Source organism: Prionailurus bengalensis, chromosome D3 (assembly GCF_016509475.1).
Source record: "Prionailurus bengalensis isolate Pbe53 chromosome D3, Fcat_Pben_1.1_paternal_pri, whole genome shotgun sequence".
Classification (NCBI taxonomy): Eukaryota; Metazoa; Chordata; class Mammalia; order Carnivora; family Felidae; genus Prionailurus; species Prionailurus bengalensis.
The window spans coordinates 57,078,779-57,101,689 of NC_057356.1; the positions used below are offsets into that span (position 1 = coordinate 57,078,779).

Here is a 22,911-nt window from a genome sequence, read left to right on the forward strand (position 1 = left end):
GCTGCATTCCACGACTCGAGGCTTCCTTACTCCATCTTCAAAGGCCACCACTTTGGGTTGAGTCTCTTTCATGCTTCAAATCTGTCCTCCTTTTTCTTCTGTCTCATCTCTCTGACCAACCAGGAAAGGTTCTCTGCTTTGAAGAATCATGTGACTAGACTGGGCCCACCCAGATTATCCAGAATAACTTCCCCATTTTAAGGTCAGTAACCCTAATCCCATGTGCAAAATGCCTCTTGCCATGTAAAACAACATATTCACAGGTCCTGGTGATTAGGTCACAAACATCTTCAGTGGGCCATTATGCTAACAGAGTCTGCCCTCTGCCCTCAAAGATCACCTCCTGGTATCAGGAAGTACCTTAAATACACTAGGCATGCCAATTAAATGACAGAGATCGTCAGAATGGATTAAAAACAAAACAGAAACTTAAAAAAAAAAAAATTGCACACTATATACAAAAAAAAAAAAAAAAAAAAAAGGACCCTGAGTACAAAGACACAAGTAGATTGAAAGTAAAAGGACGGAAAGAGTTATACCAGGCAGCAAGAAAGAAGAAATCTGAAGTAACTAGCAAACATATGAAAAGATGCTCAACTTCACAAGTCATAAGAGAGATGCAAATCAAAACCACAGGGAGATATCCTCTCAGACCTACTAGATGGTCACCACTAAACAAACACACACACAAGTCAGGCAATAACAAGTGACGGTGAGGATGTGGAGAAACTGAAGTGCTTTGTGTACTGTTGGCAGGACTATGAAGTGGGGCAGCTGCTGTGGGAGATACTTAGTTTCTGGAGGTGCCTCCAAAAATTAAAAATACAACTACCATGTGACCCAGCAATCCCGATTCTGGGTATTTATCTAAAAGGAATTTTAAAAAAGAAAATAATTTAAAACAGGATCTGAAAAAAATGTCTGCATACCCACGTCCGTTGCTGCATTATCCAAAGTGGCCAAGAAGTGGAAGCAACTCAAATGTCTGTTGACAGATGAATGAATGAAGAAAATCTGGTATATACACACAAAGGAATATGCTGCTTTTCAAATACAAAATCCTGGAACGTGTGAGTGGCTCAGTCAGTTAAGCGCCCAACTCTTGATTTCAGCTCAGGTCATGATCTCACAGTTCATGGGTTGGAGCCCCGCATCAGGCTCTGCACGACAGCACCAAGCCTGCTTGGGATTTTCTCTCTCTCTCTGTCTCTGCCCTCCCCCGCCTCTCTCTTTCTCTCTCAAAATAAATAAACTTAAAAAAATTTTAATAAGAAGCAAAAATAAATAAATAAAATGATGAAATCCTGTCACATGCTATACAACATGGAGGAACCTCAAAGACATGCTAAGTGAAATCAGCCAGTCACAAAAGGGCAAAATCGGTGTGATTCCCCTAATATGAAGTATCTACAATAGTCAAAATCATAGAAATAGAAGATAGAAAAGTGGTTTCCAAGGGCTGGAGAGGGTGAGAAGGAGGGTTTACTAGCATTTCAGGGTATAGAGTTTCAGTTTAACAATATGAAATGGTATTAAAGATCTATACCACAACAGTGTGGGTATACTTAACACTACCAAACTGTATGCTTAAAAATGGTTAAGGGGCGCCTGGGTGGTTCAGTCGATTGAGCATCCGACTCTTGATTTCAGCTGAGGTCATAGTCCCAGGGTGGTGGGATCGAGCCCCACATCGGGCTCTGTGCTGAGCGTGGAGCCTGCTTAAGATTGTCTCTCTCTCTGCCCCTCTCCCCTGCTCAAAAAAAAAAAAAAAAAAAGATTAAATTATTAAGATGGCGAATTCTATGTTATGTGTTTTTTACCTCAATTTTTTTTTTTAATTTTTTTTTTCAACTTTTATTTATTTTTGGGACAGAGAGAAACAGAGCATGAACGGGGGAGGGGCAGAGAGAGAGGGAGACACAGAATCGGAAACAAGCTCCAGGCTCTGAGCCATCAGCCCAGAGCCCGACACGGGGCTCGAACCCACGGACCGCGAGATCGTGACCTGGCTGAAGTCGGACGCTTAACCGACTGCGCCACCCAGGCGCCCCTACCTCAATTTTAAAGAAGGAATCTGAAGTGACTGTATTAATATTTGACAAAATAGACTTTAAGGAAGAACATTATTACAGATAACGAGGGAAATATAATGGTAAATGGGTGATGCATCAGGAAAACATAACAATGAAAGTATTTGTGCACCTAATATCAGAGCTTCAAAATACCTTAAGAAAAACAAACAGAACTAAGGGGAGAAATAAGCCCAAAATCACGGTGAAAGACTTTAAGACCCTGTTCTTGATAATATATAGAACAAGTAAACACACACAAAAAATCAATAGAATATCTAAAAAACAATACAGATCAGGAATTGGTGAACTATGGTCTATGGGGCAAATCCCATGAATAAAGATTTACTGGAAAACAGCCACATTTACTCGTTTATGGATTGTGGACAGCTGTCTGTGGCTGTTTTCACGGAGTGGAGGGGAGGCAGCAGAGACCATAGGTCTTGCCTCAAATACTTACTACCAAGCCCTTCATGAGAAAAGCTGGTTTTCAAGGGTGTGACTGTTTGGTGGAGCAGTCGTACAATAGCTGTGGACAAGTCGTTGCCAGATAATTCCAACATCTGTGTCAATTTTACTGTTGATGTCTGTTGATTGTTGTTTTCCCACGTGAGATGAGATTTTCTTGGTTTTTCATATGCCAAGAATTTTGGACTGTCTCCTGGAAATTATATTTTGTAATGAGACCCTGGGTCTTGTTTAAATCCTATGCAGTATGTACATATTTTTGTTTTAGGCAATAGACCTGCTTAGGGTCATACTACAAGCTCAACCTGCCTTTTGTGAGTTGTGGTTCACATTGAAGTTGTTTCCAAAGCCTTTGCAGTACAATTTGGATAGACCCTGAACAAGTTACTACTCAGTGGTCATCTGGAGCCTGGTTGATGGTCTGTTAGTTCGGTTCTCCAGTACTTTTCTACAATGCCCCTTTCTGGCTCTATGACCAGAAAGCTGGAGCTGGAAAGTTACTCCATGGTCATGTGCCTCTGTGACTGCTCCCATCTTTGGCCAAATGGCAGGAGGCAGAAAGAGAAACAGAGGTCTGCAGAGCACAGCTAGGCAATTTTGTTCCAGGTGCAATGAGGAGTCTGGAGACTCTGAGCAAGGACATTCCATGTCCAAAAAAATGACTTACATTTTAAGAAGGCCACTATGCCCTGTGAAGAATGGGCTGGGAGAGAGGACGCAGGAAAAGAATGTAGGGGGCCATGCTAGGGATGCAGGCAAAAGGAGAGGGTAGCCAAGGTGTGCGGAGAAGTGAAGAGTCCCCATCTGCTCCTGGTGGGGAGCTGGCACCCCAGAGTGGATTGGCTACAAGGGGTGGGAAGAGGACGCAGCAATGGTGCTTGGTGAGGCTGACACGGAGGAAGACTGGGTGGCTGGGCAGGCTGGTGGGGGAAATCAAGAGTGCCATCTGGGCCACGATGTGTCTGAGAAGACAAGTTGCAACGCAAGCAGAGATGCTGAGGCGGCATCTGGAAGTAGGAGTGTGGTGCTCAGAGGCGAGAGAAGAACTGAAGGAAAGTGTGGTGGAGGGCAGGGGAAGTAGGTGTACGTGCGCACACAGTGCATTTCTCCTCTTTTCTGCTGTATTGGTTAGTGAAGCAGATAAAGACTCTAGAAACAGATGCAACTGTGTTAAAAAAAAAAAAACCTTATGTGATAAACTGGCATTTCACCTAATGCCACGGGGTATGAGGATTATATGAGTTACAAGTAAGATGCTTAGAAATGCCTGGCACACATTCAGTGTTCACTGCATTGTTTAAATTTCAATTCCAATAGAAAAAGAGTAATTTACCTAGTAAGAGTTATTCACGTAACTTGCTAACCATCTGGAAAAAACGTCAGTTAGATGCTCTACCCTATACTTAAGTAGAAATACATTTCATATTGATTAAAGATGTGCATGGAAGAAGTCAAACTAGAAAAGTATGAGAAAAACATTTGGATGGATAGTTGGTTGTTTAGCCTTGGCATAAATGAGGCCATTTTATTTTATTTTATTTTATTTTATTTTATTTTATTTTATTTTTAATGTTTCACAAATTTGCATATCATCCTGCATGGGCAGGGAGGGGCCATGCTAATCTCTGTATCCTTCCAATTTTAGTATATGTGCTGTAGAAGCAAGCACTAAGCGAGGCTTTTTAAAGCTACACAGGAAACCCAGATCCAGTAATGAAAAACGTTTGACCACATACAAAATCCTATATGGCAAAAATGCTATAAACCATGCCAAAGAAAAATGGTAAGCAAGAAAGTATTGCATTCTATATGACAAGCAGAGGATAATTTTCCCCAAGACACAAAGATCTCCTAGAAGAGAAGATTTCTCTTCACAAGAGAAAATGCAAGCATCAAGGAACATATGAAAAGAGACTTTATCTCACTTGTATTTAGGAGAACCAATGGCTTTCACATTTTCACCCATATAGTCGAACCCAACTTTCTCAGATATTATGCTTAGAGTACAAATTGCTACAACCTGTTTTGGAGGTCTGACAAATACAGATGCGCACATCATTCCACTCAGTAATTTCTCTTTTAGGAATTCAGACAAAAGAAATAAAAAGTACCGGATCATACAAGATTTTTTGCTGTTGCAAAAATATATGTACTGACCTGGAAAGATGTCTGCGGTCTTTGGTTAAGGAAAAAGGCAAGTTATGTAGTAAGGGACTAACTTTCTAATTTTCGCTTAGCTTTTTTTATGTATGTTTTGGTTTTTTAGTGCATGTGTATGTGTTCGTGGTAGTGGGGACAGTGGTTAGAGGGGATGTTCATACACGCATCCATTTACTTATGTGTGGACGTAGAGGAGAAGATACCTATCTGCTAAACGTCCATCAACCAGAGAAGTAGGATGAAAAGGTGGGAAGAGCAGATGTAATAACTTTTCCTTTGAAAAATTAAAATACGTCTATACAGATGTAAATATATACTTTCTTTTTACAAACTTCTGTATCATTTTGACGTAGACAGGCCAGGTCCAGGAACACAGAGGAGGTCCCACAGGACAAGCCAAGAGGGTCCTTGGCTTTGTGCAGGAGAGAAATCAGGAAGTGGGAAGTGAAAGCAGAGTTTATTGAACAGTGTAAGTGACAGAGTATAGCAGACAGTCTCACCACTTGGGGTTAAGAGTTTATACTGAAAGGGTCCAGGGTACGTGTTCCTCCAGGAATCCAGGGTAGGGTTGGATTCGAGGGTGAGTGACAGGTGAGTAATAGCTGTTATTTCAAAAATCATCGCAGGTAGGGGATATCGATGCCAGCGGTGGGTGAGATTTGTTTGAAGCTAATGTCCTGAAACATGTTTGAAATCCAGTTCTTCTTAGATGTTATCAGGCATTTGGAGGCCTAAAACAAAACTCAAAGAATGATTAACTTTCTTGCCTCCTTCTTGGAGTGGGAACATAGGTTATTTGGTTTAGTCAGACGCAAGGTGAAATCCAGAACATGAGTAAATGGGGCCTTGCAGAAAAACAGCAGAGATGGAGCCTTTCTAAAAATGGAATCCTTTCAGTTTCCCTATCTCAATTTGAGTCCTTTCAAATATTGAAAATGAAGGATAAATAAGGGTCTAGTCTCCAGAATATATCTTTTAAAACTCTAACAACTCAACAACAAAAGGCAAACAACCCAATTTTAAAATGAGCAAGGGACTTGAATAGACATTTCTCCAAAGAAAATATACAAGTTGTCAACAAACACATGAAAGGATACTTGGCATCATTATTCACTAGGCAATGCAAATCAAAACCACAGTGAGATGCCACTTCACACTCACTAGATGGTTAGGATAAAAATACAAGAAAACAAAACAAAAACCAAAGTGGAAAATGAGGATGGTGAGGATGTAGGAAAAATTGGAATCCTTGTTAAACATGGCATTACTTTAGGATCCAGCATTTTCACTCCCATTTACCCCCCCCCCCAAAAAAATAGAAAACATACATGTTCACAGTAGCACTATCCACAGCAGCCAAAAGGAAATAATCCAACTGTCTATCATTGATGAACGAATAAAGACTACTTGGTAGACATACGACGTAAAGTCATAAAAGGGAATGAAGTTCTGATATAGGCTACAAGGCGAATGAACATCATAAACATTATACTAGGTGGAAGAATCCGGACACAAAAGATGACAGGTATGATTCCACTTACAAGAAATGGCGAGAATAAACCCACAGATTCAGAAAGCGGACTCGTGGTCGCCGGGGCCTGGCAGGGAGGGGAGAATGGGAAGCAACTGCTAAATGGGGAAGGGGTTTTCTTTAGGGTGATAGAAATGTTTCCAAACTAGGTTAACAGTGGTGTTTGCGCAACACTGAGAATATACTGAACTGTCAACACTCCTATGTGTATTTCACTTCAGTTAACGGGGGTGAAGGTAAGCTCGCTTGTGCACTGAGAGAGTAGGCTGGCCCGCTGCCGCGCTTACCCCGGTGGCCTCCTTGCGGACCCAAGTCCACATCCTCGATGGAGAATCTAGAAGGCGGCGTGGGCTGAGGAAACGACAACAGGGGTATCACATAGGACGCCATCAGGAGCCAAAGACAGACCGGCCGGTCACTCTTTTCCAGCGTCGAAACCACCGCCGGCTCCCGCCACTCCGCGCAGGCGTGGGTCTGAAGCGGATCCGGGGGGACGGGGCGGAGCCTGGGGGCAGGGCCAAGGGCGGGGAGGGGGTCGGCCTGCGCGCCGGGCGGGACTCGAGGGAAACCGGAACGCCTCTGCGCCGGGCGCCTGTTTCCGGGGGGAGCTTGGAGTCCGAGGTCAAAGTCCGGTGCGCTGGGAAGCCGGCTTCCGGAGTCCGCTGTCGTCTCCGGGGCTTAGCGGCGTGGGAGCAGTGGGAACGATGAGGCAGAAGCATTACCTTGAGGCTGCGGCGCGGCAACTCTACGAGAGCTGTCCGGGCCAGGCCCGGTATCTCCTGTAAGAAAGGGGCAGGAGGGGATGCGGGCGGCGGTGGTGGGTCTTCCCTCTTCGCTCACGGTTCTCCTCCTCCTTTACAGCTGGGCCTACAGTTCGTCACACGGTAGGGAGAACGTCCGACGGTTGCGGGTCAGGCCCTCGTCGCCCCGCTCCCCTCCATTCCGCACAGCGCTCAGGATGACCCAAAAGAGAAATCTCATCGACCCACTGCCCTCCTAACCGCCTCCCCCCGCAACTACCCCAGAGGCTTCTGTTTCATGAAAAGTTCCAATTTCCTTGGATCTCTTTTCGTTAACCTCAACCTTCTTTGTGACAGTTTCTCATCCAGTCTCATGGCTTTTAAATTCTGTATGCTGAGGACTTCCAAATTTGTACCCCCAACCAGGACTTCTCCGCATTCTAGACTTCTATCCAGAAGCCTTCTTGACAATTTCTTTTGAGTGTCTGTTAGGCCAAAACTCGAGCTTTACCTCCCAACCCAGCCTTCCTCTAGTTCTTACCAGTTCAGTTAGTGGGAATTCCATCCTTAGAGTTATCAGCGCCCAAACTCTGGGGCCATTTTTGACTCCCTAACAGCTCTCCTCCCCAAGCCAGTATGCCAGCAAATCCTGTTGGCTTTAAAATATATCCAGAATCTAGCCACTTATCACCATCACTTATCATGTTACTATCCTGGGCCACGTCAACAAGCTCTCATGCATACTACAGTCCATTCTCAATTGAGCAGCCAGAGTGAGCCCAGTAGAAACCTAAGCTAGATCATGTTATTCTTTGCTACAAACTCTCAAATAACTTCCCATCTCAAAGTAAAAGTGAAAATCTTTTAAATGGACTACAAGGACCTGCATCAAAGGTCAAGGTTGCCTCTCCAACCTGCTCTTCCCTTTTGTTTACTCAACTCCAACCACTGTTAGCCCTCCTTGTTCTAACGCAGCCTTTGCAGCTGTCCTTCCCTCTACCTGGAATTCTTAACCTCGTGTATCTTCATGGATTCCATTCTCACTCGCTTCCTTCTGCTCTCTACAGATGTCATTCCACAAAGCTTTCCGTGGCTACCTTATTTAAGACGACAGCAGCTGTGTGGGCGCCTGGATGGCTCAGTTGATTAAGCATCTGACTCTTGATTTGGGCCCAGGTCGTGATCTCACAGTTCGTGAGCTCAAGCTGCGAGTCGGGCTCTGCACTGACAGGAACAGTTCCCCCTTTTTCTGCCCATCCCCTGCTTGCTTTTGCTCTCTCTCAAGATACATAAACTCTAACAACAACAACAAAAAAAGGACTTCAGCACCTCCATTGCCACTCCCTATTCCCCTTTTTTTCCCCAGCACTTAGTATTTGGTGTTGCCATATTTACTTTCTCTCTCCATGAATTGTCCTTTATTCACTGTTTTATCTCTTGCACCCAGAACTCTTCCTGTCACTTTACAGTCACTAATAAATATGATTGAATTTAACATTTGGCAGAGCTGGGTTACAAGCATGGTCTTTAGTTGTATATGTAGAGTGCTCGCCAATAAATATTTGTTGAATAAATTGATGGTGTACCCACCTTCCTTTCCAGCTGCATCACTTCCCCAACCTCCCCTTTCCCTAATAGCCGTGCTTTCTTTTTCACTGTACTTCTGCCTGAAAGCCCTTTTCTAATAATAGACGCCATTCTCTAAATACAGGTATTTGACCTCTCTCAGGCCACTTCTTTTGGAGTGTTTCTGGCTGGTCTATACAGAGTTTAATAATTTCCAGGGCATTTTAATTATACTCTATTACAGTTCTTACCAGAACTGTATTTTCTTTTGCTTAGGGCTCACCTAGAATGTGAGTTCTTTAAAGATAGCAACTCTCTTACTCCATATTTATGTCTCCCTAGCCCAGTGTGGTAGATGGCTGTCTTGATTGCATAAACAGTCTGGGGCAAGTCTGTTGTCCTTTTACCTCGCACTGAGAGTTATCTGCAGAAAGCCTGGCCCACAAATCACAAAATTATGCTAATTGTTTAAAAAAGAAACAATCAGTATAATTTATTGTTTTATGATAAATATGTAAAATTGGCAAGATCGTCTTTTTTACTTAGTAACAAGTAATGAGTAACATCGCAAAGAGTGGGGACTTAACCTGTCGCTAAAAGGAACGAATGGATAGAATCAGTGTTTTGCAAAATGAATTACTGCCAGTTTATCTTCTTGTAAGTTCTATTTTGAGTTTGCTTAAGGAAAATATATATCTGCTTATATTAAACAATACACTTCTTCACATAATATTGGCTTGAGGTAACAAACTATTCTGATGGACTAAATCATGAGTTTCATCTGTATAATTTCAGATGATAACAACACTTTTGAAGGAACATGTCCATACTGTTTCCAGTTGCTGGTCTCGGATAACTCTCGAGTGCGCCTCAAACCCAAATCCAAACTGACACCCAAAATACAGAAACTTCTTAACCGAGAGGCAAGAAATTGTACACTCAATTTTAAAGAAGCAAAAATTGTGAAAAAATACAAAGACTCCAGAAGTGTATTGGTAAGATTTCAATTCTAGTATGTATAAATAAACTAGAATTTTCTTTTACTTAAATTGAAGTCGGTTAAAGATCAGACTACATATAACTCAGAAGTTTGTGATCATACATTCAGATTGTCAAAATATATACATAAGTTTTTCTTCTAGTGATGTTTCATCAAGAGTAAAGCTTATTTTTAAAAAATTTGTGATTGAAGTATATAGTTGACATACTAGTTTCAAGTTTACACATAGTGATTTGACAATTACATTATGAAATTCCTACTATTAAGTCAGCCTCTGGAGCTAATGGAGTGAAGAGGTAGGAGAATGTGAGAATTCATTTGATTGGTTTTATAAATTAACTTAGACCTATATTTGCAGAATCACTAAGAGTTTGAAGAGGTCACTTAAAATTTCAGTGATAATTTGCCATGTTTTATTGGAAAACCACTTGGAGTTTGTCTGCAACAAATGTTAAATGTCAACTGCTGTTGTAAAGAACATCCTTCCAGATGTCAAAGGGTTTCAATGACAGTCTCCTCCATTCTCCCCAAACATGGTTTTATATTGAGAACGTAGAGGCTTTGTTATCTTTAAAAGGTGTTTTAGGGGAACCTGGCTGGCTCATTGATCTCAGGGTTGTAAGTTCAAGCCCCCACATTGGGTGTAGAGATTATTTAAAAGTAAAATCTTTAAAAATCAAATGAAAATAAAAAGGTGTTTTGAATTAAATACAAATGTTTAACCAGTAACTTTTTATCGAAGATTTTCTCATTTTAAATTTGTATCTTGTCTGATTGCTGCCGCTAGATTATAAACTCCCTCAGGGGAGCCCCTGTTACTCACCAGTATTAGCTGGTGTAGTCCCTTATGTACAAGAATTTAATGAACATGTAGTTTATTGGATTAAATTGGAAAAGAAATCAGGCCCAGTATTTCTTCTTTTTTATGACAGTTGATTACTTGTAAAACATGCAACAGAACAGTTAAACATCATGGTAAAAGTAGAAGCTTTCTATCCACACTGAAGAGCAGTCCTACCACTCCTACGACTAAACTCAGCCCGAAGACACCAGAGAGAAAGACTCCGAGTTCCACAAACCTAAATCACATGTGTGGTTCCAAAGGCAAGAGGCCAGCCTTTGTATTCAGGTATCTGAATTCATTAAGCTATTTGGATTGCTGGTGTTAACTCTTATTTCTTCTAATTTCCTTTGTTTAATATACACTCCCTAAATTTGCCACGCAGGTTAGGCCTTGGCCCCTTTTTTCCCCTCCATATCCTTTTCTAATGTCCTATTAGAAGAGCTGTTTATAACGTCCAGGTATATTCCTTTACTTCAACCTCTCCTGGGCCCGTTCCCAGCTGCCTGCTAAATACATTCATTTTATCCCCCCACCATGTCCCCACAGCTGGCTACTCAGACCTCTTCATCCTCCTAAGTTCCTTATTCTGTCAGTGAACATGCCCTTGACATTCTGACCTGACATGGTGAGTAGAGTTGACAGCTCCTACTCCCTTGGTCCTTGTCCGGTTTGTTGCCAGTTTCCATCTGTCCTACCTCCATGGTGTTTGCACCTGTTCTCCTTTTTTCCTACTGCTGTGTTCAGGTCTGTATCCACCTTTTGCTGGGATTTACTACTGTAATGGATTACTGTATTATCCAGTAAATGGATTATTTTGCTGGATTACTATAGTAATTTCTTGCTTCTAGTTTCAAACCCTTCTAGCCCGATCATTTCCCTAACGCACAGCTCTGATTAGAAGCCTTTCACACTTCACCTCCGTAGCATTTGGGTCAGATGTTCCAGCCTGGCTTCCCAGCCCTTATTACCTGGCACCAATCTGTCTGCCTGTTGTACTTTACCTTAATTCATCTTACGTATCAGCAAAACTGAACCACTCAGTTTACTTTCTTGCTCTAAACCTTTGTTCTTGGTATTTCCTCTGATTTCCTCTGTCAGAAGTTCCTATGGAAATCTCGCTGAATAGGGATTTGTCAGGTGCTACTAAATTAACTGTATGACTGAGCACATGTCTTATTTTTGTAGTTCACAGTACTATATTCACTTTGATAGTCAGTAAATTTAGTTTCGTAGAAACTGGGAAAGGAATTTTTGGACGTTTTTTGCCGAAAGAGAAACAGTCTGGTAGTTTCTTGAATATAAATAACATAAGTCAGCAAGGACTGAATTATCTCTGTTTACTGAATTGAGTTTTTTATATTGGTGTTGACATTTATCAAATTGGGTAAGAATTAAAATTTCAAGTCCAGTTTTCTCCATATTTTGATTTAATTATTTTGATATCTGGCTGGTAGGAATTCATCACAGAAGTTTCTACTTTATTGGACAAATATAGATAAAAGAGGATTTGGCATATTTAAAATAATTAACTTGTATTTAGACCAGACTGCTTTTTAGATATATGCAGGAATGGGAAAGATGTTTCACATTTATCATACAGATGGGGAGTGGAAGAGGGATCAGACTGACAAACCCCAATAAGGGTTCGTGGGTGTGGAACACAACTGGAGGGCATGAAATAGAAGGAAGCTAAATACATACACAGCAGCTGGAGAACCATTTATCCAGGGAATATTTTTAGAAGACCCCTTCTGTGCCTGGCACTGCTAAGTAGCAGGGGAATACACGACTAGTGGTACACAGTCTACCCTGGGGAGCTTACGCAGGCGGGGAGATACGATGGAGTGGCACCTGCATGTGGAGGTTGAGTTCTTCAGTTTTGAGAAAGGAAGTGATCTTGAGCTGTGAAGAAACAGGTTTTTAAAGTCCTTAGAATTGTCAGGAATCCCGATGTCAGACTTAAAGGGAACTCAGACCCGATGATACTTTACCTTTAGCCTTCTTGAGGTTTGATGGAAACTTCCAGAACCACCCAGCATACCTCCTGAATATTGCCTAGAGCCTCTGTAGTCAGGGAGTTTTTAACAAAATCGGAAATGAATGCTGGGTCCAGCCACTGCTCATATGTGGCCATAATACACAAGAGTAGAAAAGGATTCTAGTAGCAATTATCTAGGCTAAGTAGGAAAAACACTTTTAAAACTTACTTATCAGTATACCTAAGTGTGGTTTTATGTTTGTTTTCAGGACACCGACATCTGGACAGTCAACACCCACCTGCTCAAAGAGTGTGAGCAAAACTAAGAAACACTTCTCTAAATTAAAATTGTTGCTTAGTCGGAGTGAATCCCAAAAGAATTCAAAGGTGGACTTCAGAAATTTCTTATTGTCTTTGTAAAGGATAGTCTGTGAAATAAATGTTTTGTTTTGTTTTTTTAACGTTTATTTACTTTTGAGAGAGACAGAGCTCAAGAGGGGAAGGGCCAGAGAGAGAGGGAGACACAGAATCTGCAGCAGGCTCCAGGCTCTGAGATGTCAGCACAGAGCCCGACGCGGGGCTCGAACTCACGAACCGCGAGATCATGACCTGAGCCGAAGTCGGACGCTTAACTGACTGAGCCACCCAGGCGCCCCTGTGAAAATAAATGTTTAATGCAACTCTGAAACTAAAGTTAGTCACAAAAACATCTTTTCTAAAACTTTGATTATTTAAATACATGGAAACTAAGGTCCAAGAGCAAACTTCTCTGGGCTCTTTTCAGTGTTGATGGAGAAAATGCTTCATTAAAATTAATAACTGAAACCTGTCTACTTCACAGGGTGGCTGTGAGGATCAAAAATATATGAAAGGTCCTTGTCAATAGCAAAGATATTATGGACATTGAGTGATTATTATTTTCTCTTCCCTTAATTAGCAGTTTTCTTTCATAAGGAAATTGAGACCTTTATGAAAGGGCCTACTCACTCCTTTCTAGGTGTCTATCATTGCTAATTCGGGAAAAGGATCAAGTGTCCTTGTTTTCCACAATCATCTGCATAACTGTATTAGAAGAGCTGAACATGATTCTTGTTTTGCATGCAAAAGTAAATATATGGAACATTCTTGATTCTAAATCATTCATATACACAAAATTTCATTTTTACAAATTTGTTGTTCCTAGTAATATCCTAGTAATATTTTATAATGTGTGGCATTTCATTTGCTTTGGTGAAGACTTATTTCTGTGCCTAAAATTTACAGCAGAATATAACATAGTAACAGTTTAGCTATCTTAAACCTTTTCTGGAACATAGATATACCAAAATGAAAGGCTGGGGTTGTATTCAACCTGTCTTTTAAAAATTCTTTAAATAAATAATTTAGATACTTTAAACTATAAACTGTTTCCAAGCCTCTCTGCTGCTTAAAAATTTTAAACTTAAGTTTCTCCCATGAGCACTTGGCAGACTGAAAGGCCAAGGTTATTAATGAGTTGGTCTTATATGAAGTGAAATTATACTAACTAGTGCCAACGTCAGAGAGGGATGGCAAGAGTCATCATTTTGAACTTCTTTAGCCATAGGGAAGCTGGACCTTCCCTTTGTGTCCAGGGCACCTAGCACAATACTTTGGTCATGGTGCTTTACCTTTCTGGCTAACTTCTCACTGGAACATGTTTCTCTTCTTGCTCTTGCTTCCTTACCACCATTCCTGATCACCCATAGTGAGCTCTTTGTAGTTCTTAGAACATATCATTTTCTCGTCAGCTTTGGGCCTTGGCATGCTTTTGCAGACTGTCCTTCACTCCAACCCCACTGCATTATGAGGGGCCACTCTTATAAAAGTGGTGACCCGGTAGTTTCCTGTTTCTGATTGTGTCCTCAACTGCCTGTGAGCTCTTTGCAGGCCTGGATGATCTCATTTGATTTGCCCCTAGCACATAGCACAAGTTTTCCAAATATCCCTAAGCCACCACATTTACATTTGAATTCCTTACCAGGTTTAGAACTAAGGTCCTTTTAATCACATGACTGGGAAATGGATAAGAAGTAGTAAAAGTAGGGGCACCAGGGTGGCTCAGTCGTTGTGTCAGACTCTTGGTTTCAGCTCAGGTCATGATCTCATGGTTCATGATTTTAAGCCCCACATCAGGCTTACTGCTGACAGCACGGAGCCTGGAGTCTGCTTCGGATTCCGTGTCCCCCTCTCTCCCTGCCCCTCCCCTGCTCACACTTTGTCTCTCAAAAATGAATAAATGTTAACATTAAAAATAAAAAGTAGTAAAAGGAACTTCTAGGTGGGGAGTTATTACCTCAGTTGCAAATGAAAAACCATGGATTCTTTCTTTTGTGTTTGGTAGAATGGTCTTTGGGCATCTCTAAAGAGAATATTAAAATTATACTGTGGACATAAAACTTTAGAAGAAAACCTAGAACTAAATCTTCATAGCTTTGGATTAAGCAATGGTTTCTTAGTTATCACATCAAACACAAGCAACAAAAGAAAAAACAGATAAATTGGACTTCATCACGTTAAAAACTTGTGTTTCGTTTTTTTCTTTTAACGTTTATTTATTTTTGAGAGAGAGAGAGATAGAGCACGAGCAGGGGAAGGGGAGAGACAGCGGGAGACACAATCAGAAGCAGGTTCCAGGCTCTGAGCTGTCAGCACAGAGCCCAATGCAGGGCTCAAACCCCCACGAACTGCAAGATCATGACCTAAGCTGAAGTCAGACTGAGCCACCTAGGCGCCCAAAACCTGTGTTTCAAATGAGGACACCATCAAGAAAATGAAAAGCCACTGAATGGAAAAAATGTTTGCAAATCATGGATCTCTTAAAAGACCTATATCCAGAATTATAAAAACTCTTAAAATTCAATAATAAAAAGACAAAACACGGACAAAGATTCTGAGCAGACAATTCCCCAGAGAAAATAAATGGCCAACAAGCACATGAAAAGATGCTGAACATCTTCTATCTAACACTCATCAGGGAAATGCAAATCAAAACAGAGATACCTACCAGTTCATACCCACTAGGATGGCAAAAATAACAAAGACAGTAACAAGTGTTAATGAGAATGTGGTGAAATTCAAACTCACATCACTGGGATTGTAAAATCTGTGCAACCACACTGTAAGAATTTGACAGTTCCTGAAAAAGTTAAGCATAAAGTTACCATATGACCCACATTATATACCCAAGAGGACTGAAAACACAAAATCTTATATGGGAGTATTCGTAGCAACATTTGTAATAGCCAAAAAGTGGAAACAACCCAAATGTCCATCAACTGCCGAATGAACATATTCCATCCATATAGTGATCATTCAGCTATAAAAGTGAATTAACTGATACATGCTAGAACATGGATGAACCTTGAAAATATGTCATTTGCAAGAATGCAGACACAAAAGGCCACATATTGTATGAGTCCATTTATATGGAATGCTTAGAATACGAAAATACATAGAAATAAATTAGTGGCTGCCTGAGGCTACTAATCTGGCTACCTGTTCCTGGGGGAACAGGGAATAACTTAACCAGTATGTAGTTTTTTTTAGGGTGAGGAAAATGTTCTGGAATTAGGATCACACAACTGAATACTCGAACCCACTAAATTCTACACTAAAAGGGTGAATTTTATCTCAGTAAAGCTTTCATTAAAAAAATGAAAATAAACATTACCTAAACAGATTACAGTGTGGATACTTTGGTTTAAATGAACATGATAGTATTGGGCCTGGCGTGGGAGGGAGCGTAGCAGCGCAGGCAGTGAACAAGATGCAGTGCTGAGGCTTGATCCTTGCCCTCCTCACCCTGCTGGTGCTCACCAGCATGGTGGCCAAAAAGAAAGACAAAGTGGGGGTGCCTGGGTGGCTCAGTTGGTTAAGCGTCAGACTCTTGCTTTCTGCTGAGGTCATGATCTCACGGTTGGTCAGACAGAGCCCCAGTCGGGCTCTGCGCTGACGGTGCAGAGACTGCTTGGGATTCTCTCTCTCTCTCTCTCTCTCTCTCTCTCTCTCTCTCTCTCTCTCTCTTGTTCTCTAAGTAAATAAACTTAAAAAAAAAAAAAAAAAGACAAGTGAAGAAGGGCGGCCCCAGGAGTGAGTGCACGGAGTGGACCTGGGGGCCTGGCACCCCCAGCAGCAAGGACTTCAGCGTGGGCTTCTGCAAGGGTACCTGTGGTGCCGAGACGCTGCGCATCCGGTGCAGGGTGCCTGCAACTGGAAGAAGCGGCTTGGAGCCGACTGCAAGTCCAAGTTTGAGCTGGGGGCAGGGGGCATGTGATAGGGCACAGGCACCAAAGCCCACCAAGGCACTCTGAAGAAGGCACAGACCAATGCCCAGTGTCAGAAGACCATTCCCGTGACCAAATCCTGCACCCCAAGGCCAAAGCCAAGGAAGGGAAGGGAAAGTCCTAGCAGCCAGGTCTGGTTGCCAAGAACCCAGGGCCCATGCCCTCCCTCCCACAGACCCAAGATCTAATTTACCAGTGCCTTTTGTCTGCTTATCAATCCTACCCTGCTTCTTCCCTCTCACTCCTCCACCCCCACCTCCAAGTGTCCCAGATGGGGAAGGACAGGGATTGTGGACAGCTTGATGTATTTCCTGGTACATCCCCACAGACGCCATTACTAAGAAACAAAATAAACCCCCATTCCCACTACCACCTCCCCACCAACTGGGACTAAACTTACAACAGGAATTTTATGAATAAAAATAAATTTGTATAATCATACTAGCAATTTGAAAAGAAAATTTTTCTTTAATTTGAAAAAAAAATTTTTAGGGGCACCTGGGTGGCTCAGTCAGTTGAGCGAGCGTCTGACTTCAGCTCAGGTCATGATCTCTCGGTTGTGGGTTCGAGCCCCAGATTGGGCTCTGTGATGACAGCTTGGAGCCTAGAGCCTGCTTCAGATCCTGTGTCTCACTCTCTCTCTCTCTGCTGCTCCCCCGCTCACGCTGTCTCTCTCTCAAAAATAAACAAACATAAAAAGAATTTAAAAATATTTAATATTTATTTTTGAGAGAGACAGAGTGTGAGTGGGGGAGGGGCAGAGAGAGGGAGACAGGATCTGTAGCAGGCTCCAGGCTCCAAGCTGTCAGCACAGAGCCGGATGTGGGGCTCAAACCCATGAACCCTGAGGTCATGACTTAAGCTGAAGTCGGATGCTTAAATCAACTGAGCCACCCAGGTGCCCTTTAATTTTTTTTTTTGAAATGTTTATTTATTTTTGAGAGAGAGAGAGTGCGAGTGAGGGAGGGGCAGAGAGAGAGAGAGAGAGACAGGGACCCTAAAGCAGGCTCTGTGCTGTTAGCATAGAGTCCAATGTGGGGCTTGAAGTCACAGACCGTGAGATCATGACCTGAGCTGAAGTTGGATGCTTAACTGACTGAGGCACCCCACATATTTTCTTTTAAAAGAAATTATGTAGACAAATTTTTCCAGAGACTACTTGCTTTAATTAAGTACAATTTTAATTTTCTATTTTGATGTTTAAATTGTTATATCTTGGCCAATGGGAGCCCCCTTTAAACTAGTTTTATTCTTTCAACCCCAACAGAACTTCGAAAGTGCCCTCCTTGCTGTCTTACAAAGAAATTTCCAGGACCCTCTTCACTCTCTCAGGCCTATGGCATGGAGGCTTCCACTTTCCCAGAAACCAGGCTAATTTTGAGCAGAAAGTAGTGATGCCAGAAACAGGAGATAATTCTACTGAGGGACAGTAATGGTACTGCTACCAGATCCCTCCAGAGTAAGGGCTGGAAAACATGAATTCTTAAAAATCCTGAGTTCTCATATTTTTAAAAAATTGTTTCAACGTTTACTTATTTTTGAGAGAGAGAGAGAGAGAGAGAGAGAGAGAGAGAGAGAGAGAGACAGCATGAGCAGAGGAGGGGCAGACTGAGAGGGAAACACAGAATCCAAAGCAGGCTCCAGGCTCTGAGCTGTTAGCACAAAGCCCAACACGGGGCTCGAACCCATGAATGGTGAGATCATGACCTGAGCCAAAGTCGGATCCTTAACCAACTGAGCCACCCAGGTGCCCCTGAGTTCTCATCTTTAAAATTTACCTCTGACATCATCATCAAATGCTTAGTTACATGTTTTAGCCCTTCAACCAAATGATAGTATCTTATAAACCATAAAATTATTCCTTTAATTATAATTCTTAATTCTGACCAAGAATTACTTGTTTGGGAGGCAGTACAGCCTGCTGGTCAAGACTGTAGTCTTTGCAGTAGGCAATGCCATTTAATTAACGGTGCAATCTTTGGCACTCTTAATTTCTGAGAGTTTGTTTCTTTATATGTAAAGCGACACTAATAATAGTACTTTACCTGATGGGGATGCTGTGAAGACCCAATGCGATGGTACATGAAAAACACCCAGAAGAGTGGCATATGGAAAGTGTTCAAGCAATTTGTGCTGTTATCGTAATGGACTCCCCCAAATCTGTAAGATATGAACATCAACATCAATTAAAAACATAATAGAAGAATAATAAGGTCTAGCATTATCCTAAGGTGGTTGTCCTTGGAATGCATCTCACTGATGTAGGCAAACCGTTTTGAGGTAATTTGTAAAAAAATCGTTGCGATTATATTGATGAACACTCTCTTCCTGACCAAACATTACACAGGCTTCTCAGAGCCCCAGGTTTGACGAGGCATCTTCCTTGGGCTCTTCCACCTGCCTAGCCCCGTTTAAGCAAGAATTCCCCCACCCTTTTTATCTGATCATCGTGGCCTGCTTTTGACGAGAATCCCATTACCCTTGATGTCTCCCTTTACTGATTTTCTACCCATTAACCCCCTCGGTCTGTTCCTTTGCTATAAATCCCAAGCTGTCTTTGACATCTTCAGAGTTGAGCCCCATAGGTCTCCATGGGAATAATCTTGATACATAATACAAAAGTCCTGAAGAAAAGTCTTTCTTACCCTTTTAACAAGTGTTAGAATAATTTTTTTCTTGGACAATATCAACACCTGTCAAGTATTTCTTCGTCTAATTGTTTAAATTCACATTCAGTTCAAAGCAGTTCAGTGTTCTAACAAGTGGAAACTTACTTTGGCACTTGGTTCCTTGAGGTGGCATGTAAGTAGTGGAGATTGAGGGAAGTCTGATCTGTGAATTCACCTCAAGAAATGCAGAAAATCCAGTGGTTCAGTCTCCAAAGTTCTGTCTAAGGGTCCTTGCCACAGCAGTTGCATCCTCCTGGAGTGGCTCAATGCATAGTTGGAAGTACAAGATTTTTATACACCAGTTTCTCTGGAATAATTCCAAATCATCTTTTACTTTTCTCAAGGACAGAAACTGTAGCAACACTTTTGGAATTAACAAATTCTTTTAGAAACTGGGCATCCCAAAATGTTAGTTTTAAACCTGGGTACCATGATCAATTGTCATTAAAGTTAACAGACCAAAGTTTAAAGTATACAGTTTTTAATACATTCAATTCAATTTGTTAAGCCCTTTTACCCTTGTTTTGATATGAAATATTTTAAATTTATCTTTCCTGACCAATTAGCTTTTTAGAGAACATTTCCTTACTAACTTTAAAATGCAATTACATACACACATATGCATCAAACATACATATAATTTACAATATTTAAAGTATGTTTTTAAATCCTTAACTTTGAAAAATATACAATCTTCAGGGATTCCTGAGTGGCTCAGTTGGGTAAGCATCCAACTCTTGATTTCGGCTCAGGTGAAATCATGATTTCAGGGTTGTGAGATCAAGCCCCTTGTAGAGCTCTGTGCTGGGAGGGGAGCCTGCTTAAGATCCTCTCCCTCTCTCTTTGCCCCTCCCCCACTCATGCTCTCTCTAAAAAACAAACAATTCAGTGGAAACATACCTCCTTGCTAATACTTGAATAGTATAAATTGGATAATGAATTCTTTTAGAAGTATTATACTTTATGTACTGTTACTTTATGTCTCAGTTTTAATTGAACATTAAGGGAATGTGGTACTTAGAGAGTGACAGAGAGAGTGTGTGAAGGGGGGAGAGGGAGAGAGACACACAGAATCCGAAGCAGGCTCCAGGCTCTGAGCTGTCAGCACAGAGCCCAACGCGGGTCTCGGGCTCACAAACCACGAGATCATGACGTGAGCCCAAGTTGCCTGTTCAACCGACCGAGCCACCCAGGTGCCCCAGGAATGCAGTATTTTAATTATAACTCTGTCAGTATCTTTATCTAGAGGACTGTTGCCATTTTTGTCCTTTATTTTTTGTCACCAAGAAAAGCAGGATTACATTTTTTTTTTCTTTCAGATGGAGTTGCTGTAGTGTGTTCTTGGTTATCAATATACTCATGGTTTGGGGACTTTGAAATGGTAAATATTCATGGTGTGTGAAAAAGCATGACACATAACTGTACAATCTTAATTACATGAAAATGTTTAGTTGTGTAGATACACACATGGGACCTAGAAGTCAAACTGTGATTATGGATGACTTTGTTCTTTATTTCTTGTGTTTTTCAGTTTTCTTTCATGCACATCTTAACTTTAAATAATTTTTTAACCACCACCCCCCCCAAAAAAAAAAACCAGGAAATCATACTAATTTGAGATTGGTTGTTTCATCATTTCATTCTGAACTGAGGAAAAAGATCACACAAAACTCATGTAAAGGTTAGATAGTGGTGTTAAGTATCTATGTTTTGGGATTTTGTTTCAGTATCTTGGAATTACATTTACAGCATATAGATCTAAATAATAATTCTGCCTGTTAGGATTAGCTAGCTATACTACCAGCTACTTTTTTTCATAGACCCTCAAGGAAACACCAAGCAGGACACCTGGTACTTAAATATGATTGTATGTGACTAATAAAAAGAGACAAATAGAAGTTTTTTAAGTTAGGTCTAAAATTTTCTTGTAACTTTTTAACTTTGTAGCAAAAGCATACCTATTTTATTTACTTACTAGTGACAGTTTTTATCTTTTTAAAAGTAGTTTTATGTTGAATTCCCAAGTCAATACAAGCAATGTTTCTGAATTTTAAATACATACTCAAACTTCTGCTTTTGCATTGATCAAATACCTTTTAGACACCTGGAATATAAAGGAATAGTTGGGTGGCTGCCTTCAAGATTCTGTTTAAACTGCTTAAACTGTTTAATTTTTTAAAAACTTTTTAATGTTTACTTATTTTTGAGAGAGAGAGAGACAGAATATGAGTGGGGGAGGGGCAGAGAGAGAGGGAGACACAGAATCCGAAACAGGCTCTAGGCTCTGAGCCATCAGCACAGAGCCTGACACAGGGCTTGAACTCACGAACCGTGAGATCATGACCTGAGCTGAAGTTGGATGTTCAACCAACTGAGCCACCCAGGCGCCCCTGCTTAAACTGTTTAAAACTCTCATTTGGACTTAGGGATTTTGCAGGGAGCATACTCCTCTGCTAAGATTTCTGTTAAGTGCTGTGTTGTTTCCTCATATCAATTCAGTAAGGACTTTCACTATTCCCCGAGCTTCAACTATACCTCTAAGACGTACTATCTTGTCTAGGATAAAAGTCCTCATTAGACAGAATGGTTTGTCTAAAATATTGCTGGCCTTTCAATTCTATTCTAAAGAATTTAGGAACTTTCTAACCAGCCTTAATATATGTGCATCAAAAATGCTAATATTCTCTCTTAAGCATTTCCCTAAAAACTATAGTACTTAAGTGCATGAGAGAAAAATACTCGTAGTCTTAGTTTTACCTGGGGGAATTTGATAACCTCAATTAACATGTGAGTGCTTTAGGCTCACAGAAGAGTTATTAACTTTAATAAAAGCAGGAGAATACATTCTCAGTCCTTAGGTTAAACTAGCCAGTCCTTAAGTTAAAACCATAAACAGAACCATCACTCAGGTCTTTATAATAAAGGTCCAGGTCTGAGAGACACAGCCAAAGCTGGGTGAAAGATGCCCCTCTAGAATTCAAGTATTTTGCTTTAGCTACTACATAGTTTTGGCTGTTGCTTCAGATGCTCTACACAGTCACAAATGGCATTCCTCAAATGATGTGGTTAGACAATGTTAGATGTTGCATTCACCCAAGAGTAAATCTACTAATTTTAGCAACAAGAGAAAGTGGCACGGTCCTTGGTCTAAGACAGTCTGTTCCACTGTCTCTTTGTCAAATACAATCAATCCCAGCCATGGCAACAATATAGTGAAAGAAGTTGGATTCCCCATCATTCCATTTTTTCCTGTGAGGGTCTTTACTAGTCCATACTATTACAATTATTGCAATTGATTTCAGATAATGGAGTCATGTTCTAGCCATCACAGCATTTTGTACTACATGGACAGAATAAGAAACTGTATTGCCTTTTTAGCCACAGAGAAGAGAAAAATAAATACACAGCTGTGGCTTGGGGCGTGGGGGTTGGGGGCACAGGGAACAATTTTAAAGACAGCTTGTGTTGTTTGACCGAAGCAACACATGCTTGAAATCAGGCAACTACATTCATTGTTCTTTAAAACCTTAGTCTTCTATCCAGTAGACCTACTCTAAACTTAGCCATTTTATTCAACATGAG

General features: G+C 41.1%; 1 protein-coding gene and 1 non-coding gene across 3 annotated transcripts; one reads left to right on the plus strand and one right to left on the minus strand.

Annotated features, from left to right (window-relative positions):
• Positions 1-4,095: 4,095 nt before the first annotated feature.
• On the minus strand, positions 4,096-4,206 carry LOC122471057. The gene has a single exon (XR_006294081.1). It is a non-coding gene; the product is annotated as a U6 spliceosomal RNA (small nuclear RNA).
• A 1,927-nt stretch (positions 4,207-6,133) lies between these two features.
• On the plus strand, positions 6,134-13,752 carry CD3H18orf21 (chromosome D3 C18orf21 homolog). Of its 2 annotated transcripts, XM_043558611.1 has the most exons (5): positions 6,839-7,009; positions 7,090-7,112; positions 9,330-9,529; positions 10,467-10,663; positions 12,626-13,752. In XM_043558611.1, the coding sequence occupies exons 1-5, from the start codon at positions 6,933-6,935 to the stop codon at positions 12,774-12,776; spliced, it is 648 nt and encodes a 215-aa protein (XP_043414546.1). In that variant the 5' UTR covers positions 6,839-6,932; the 3' UTR covers positions 12,777-13,752. The 2 variants fall into 2 exon arrangements, with proteins under 2 accessions (XP_043414547.1, XP_043414546.1); XM_043558612.1 differs by lacking the exons at positions 6,839-7,009; positions 7,090-7,112 and adding an exon at positions 6,134-6,222.
• The last annotated feature ends 9,159 nt before the right edge of the window (positions 13,753-22,911 follow it).

Coding starts and splice junctions, on each gene's coding strand:
- CD3H18orf21 (XM_043558611.1), top strand. CDS start 6,933: ATGAGGCAGAAGCATTACCTTGAGGCTGCGGCGCGGCAACTCTACGAG. Junction 7,113..9,329: donor GGCCTACAGTTCGTCACACG/GTAGGGAGAACG, acceptor GTATAATTTCAG/ATGATAACAACACTTTTGAA. Junction 10,664..12,625: donor AGGCCAGCCTTTGTATTCAG/GTATCTGAATTC, acceptor GTTTGTTTTCAG/GACACCGACATCTGGACAGT.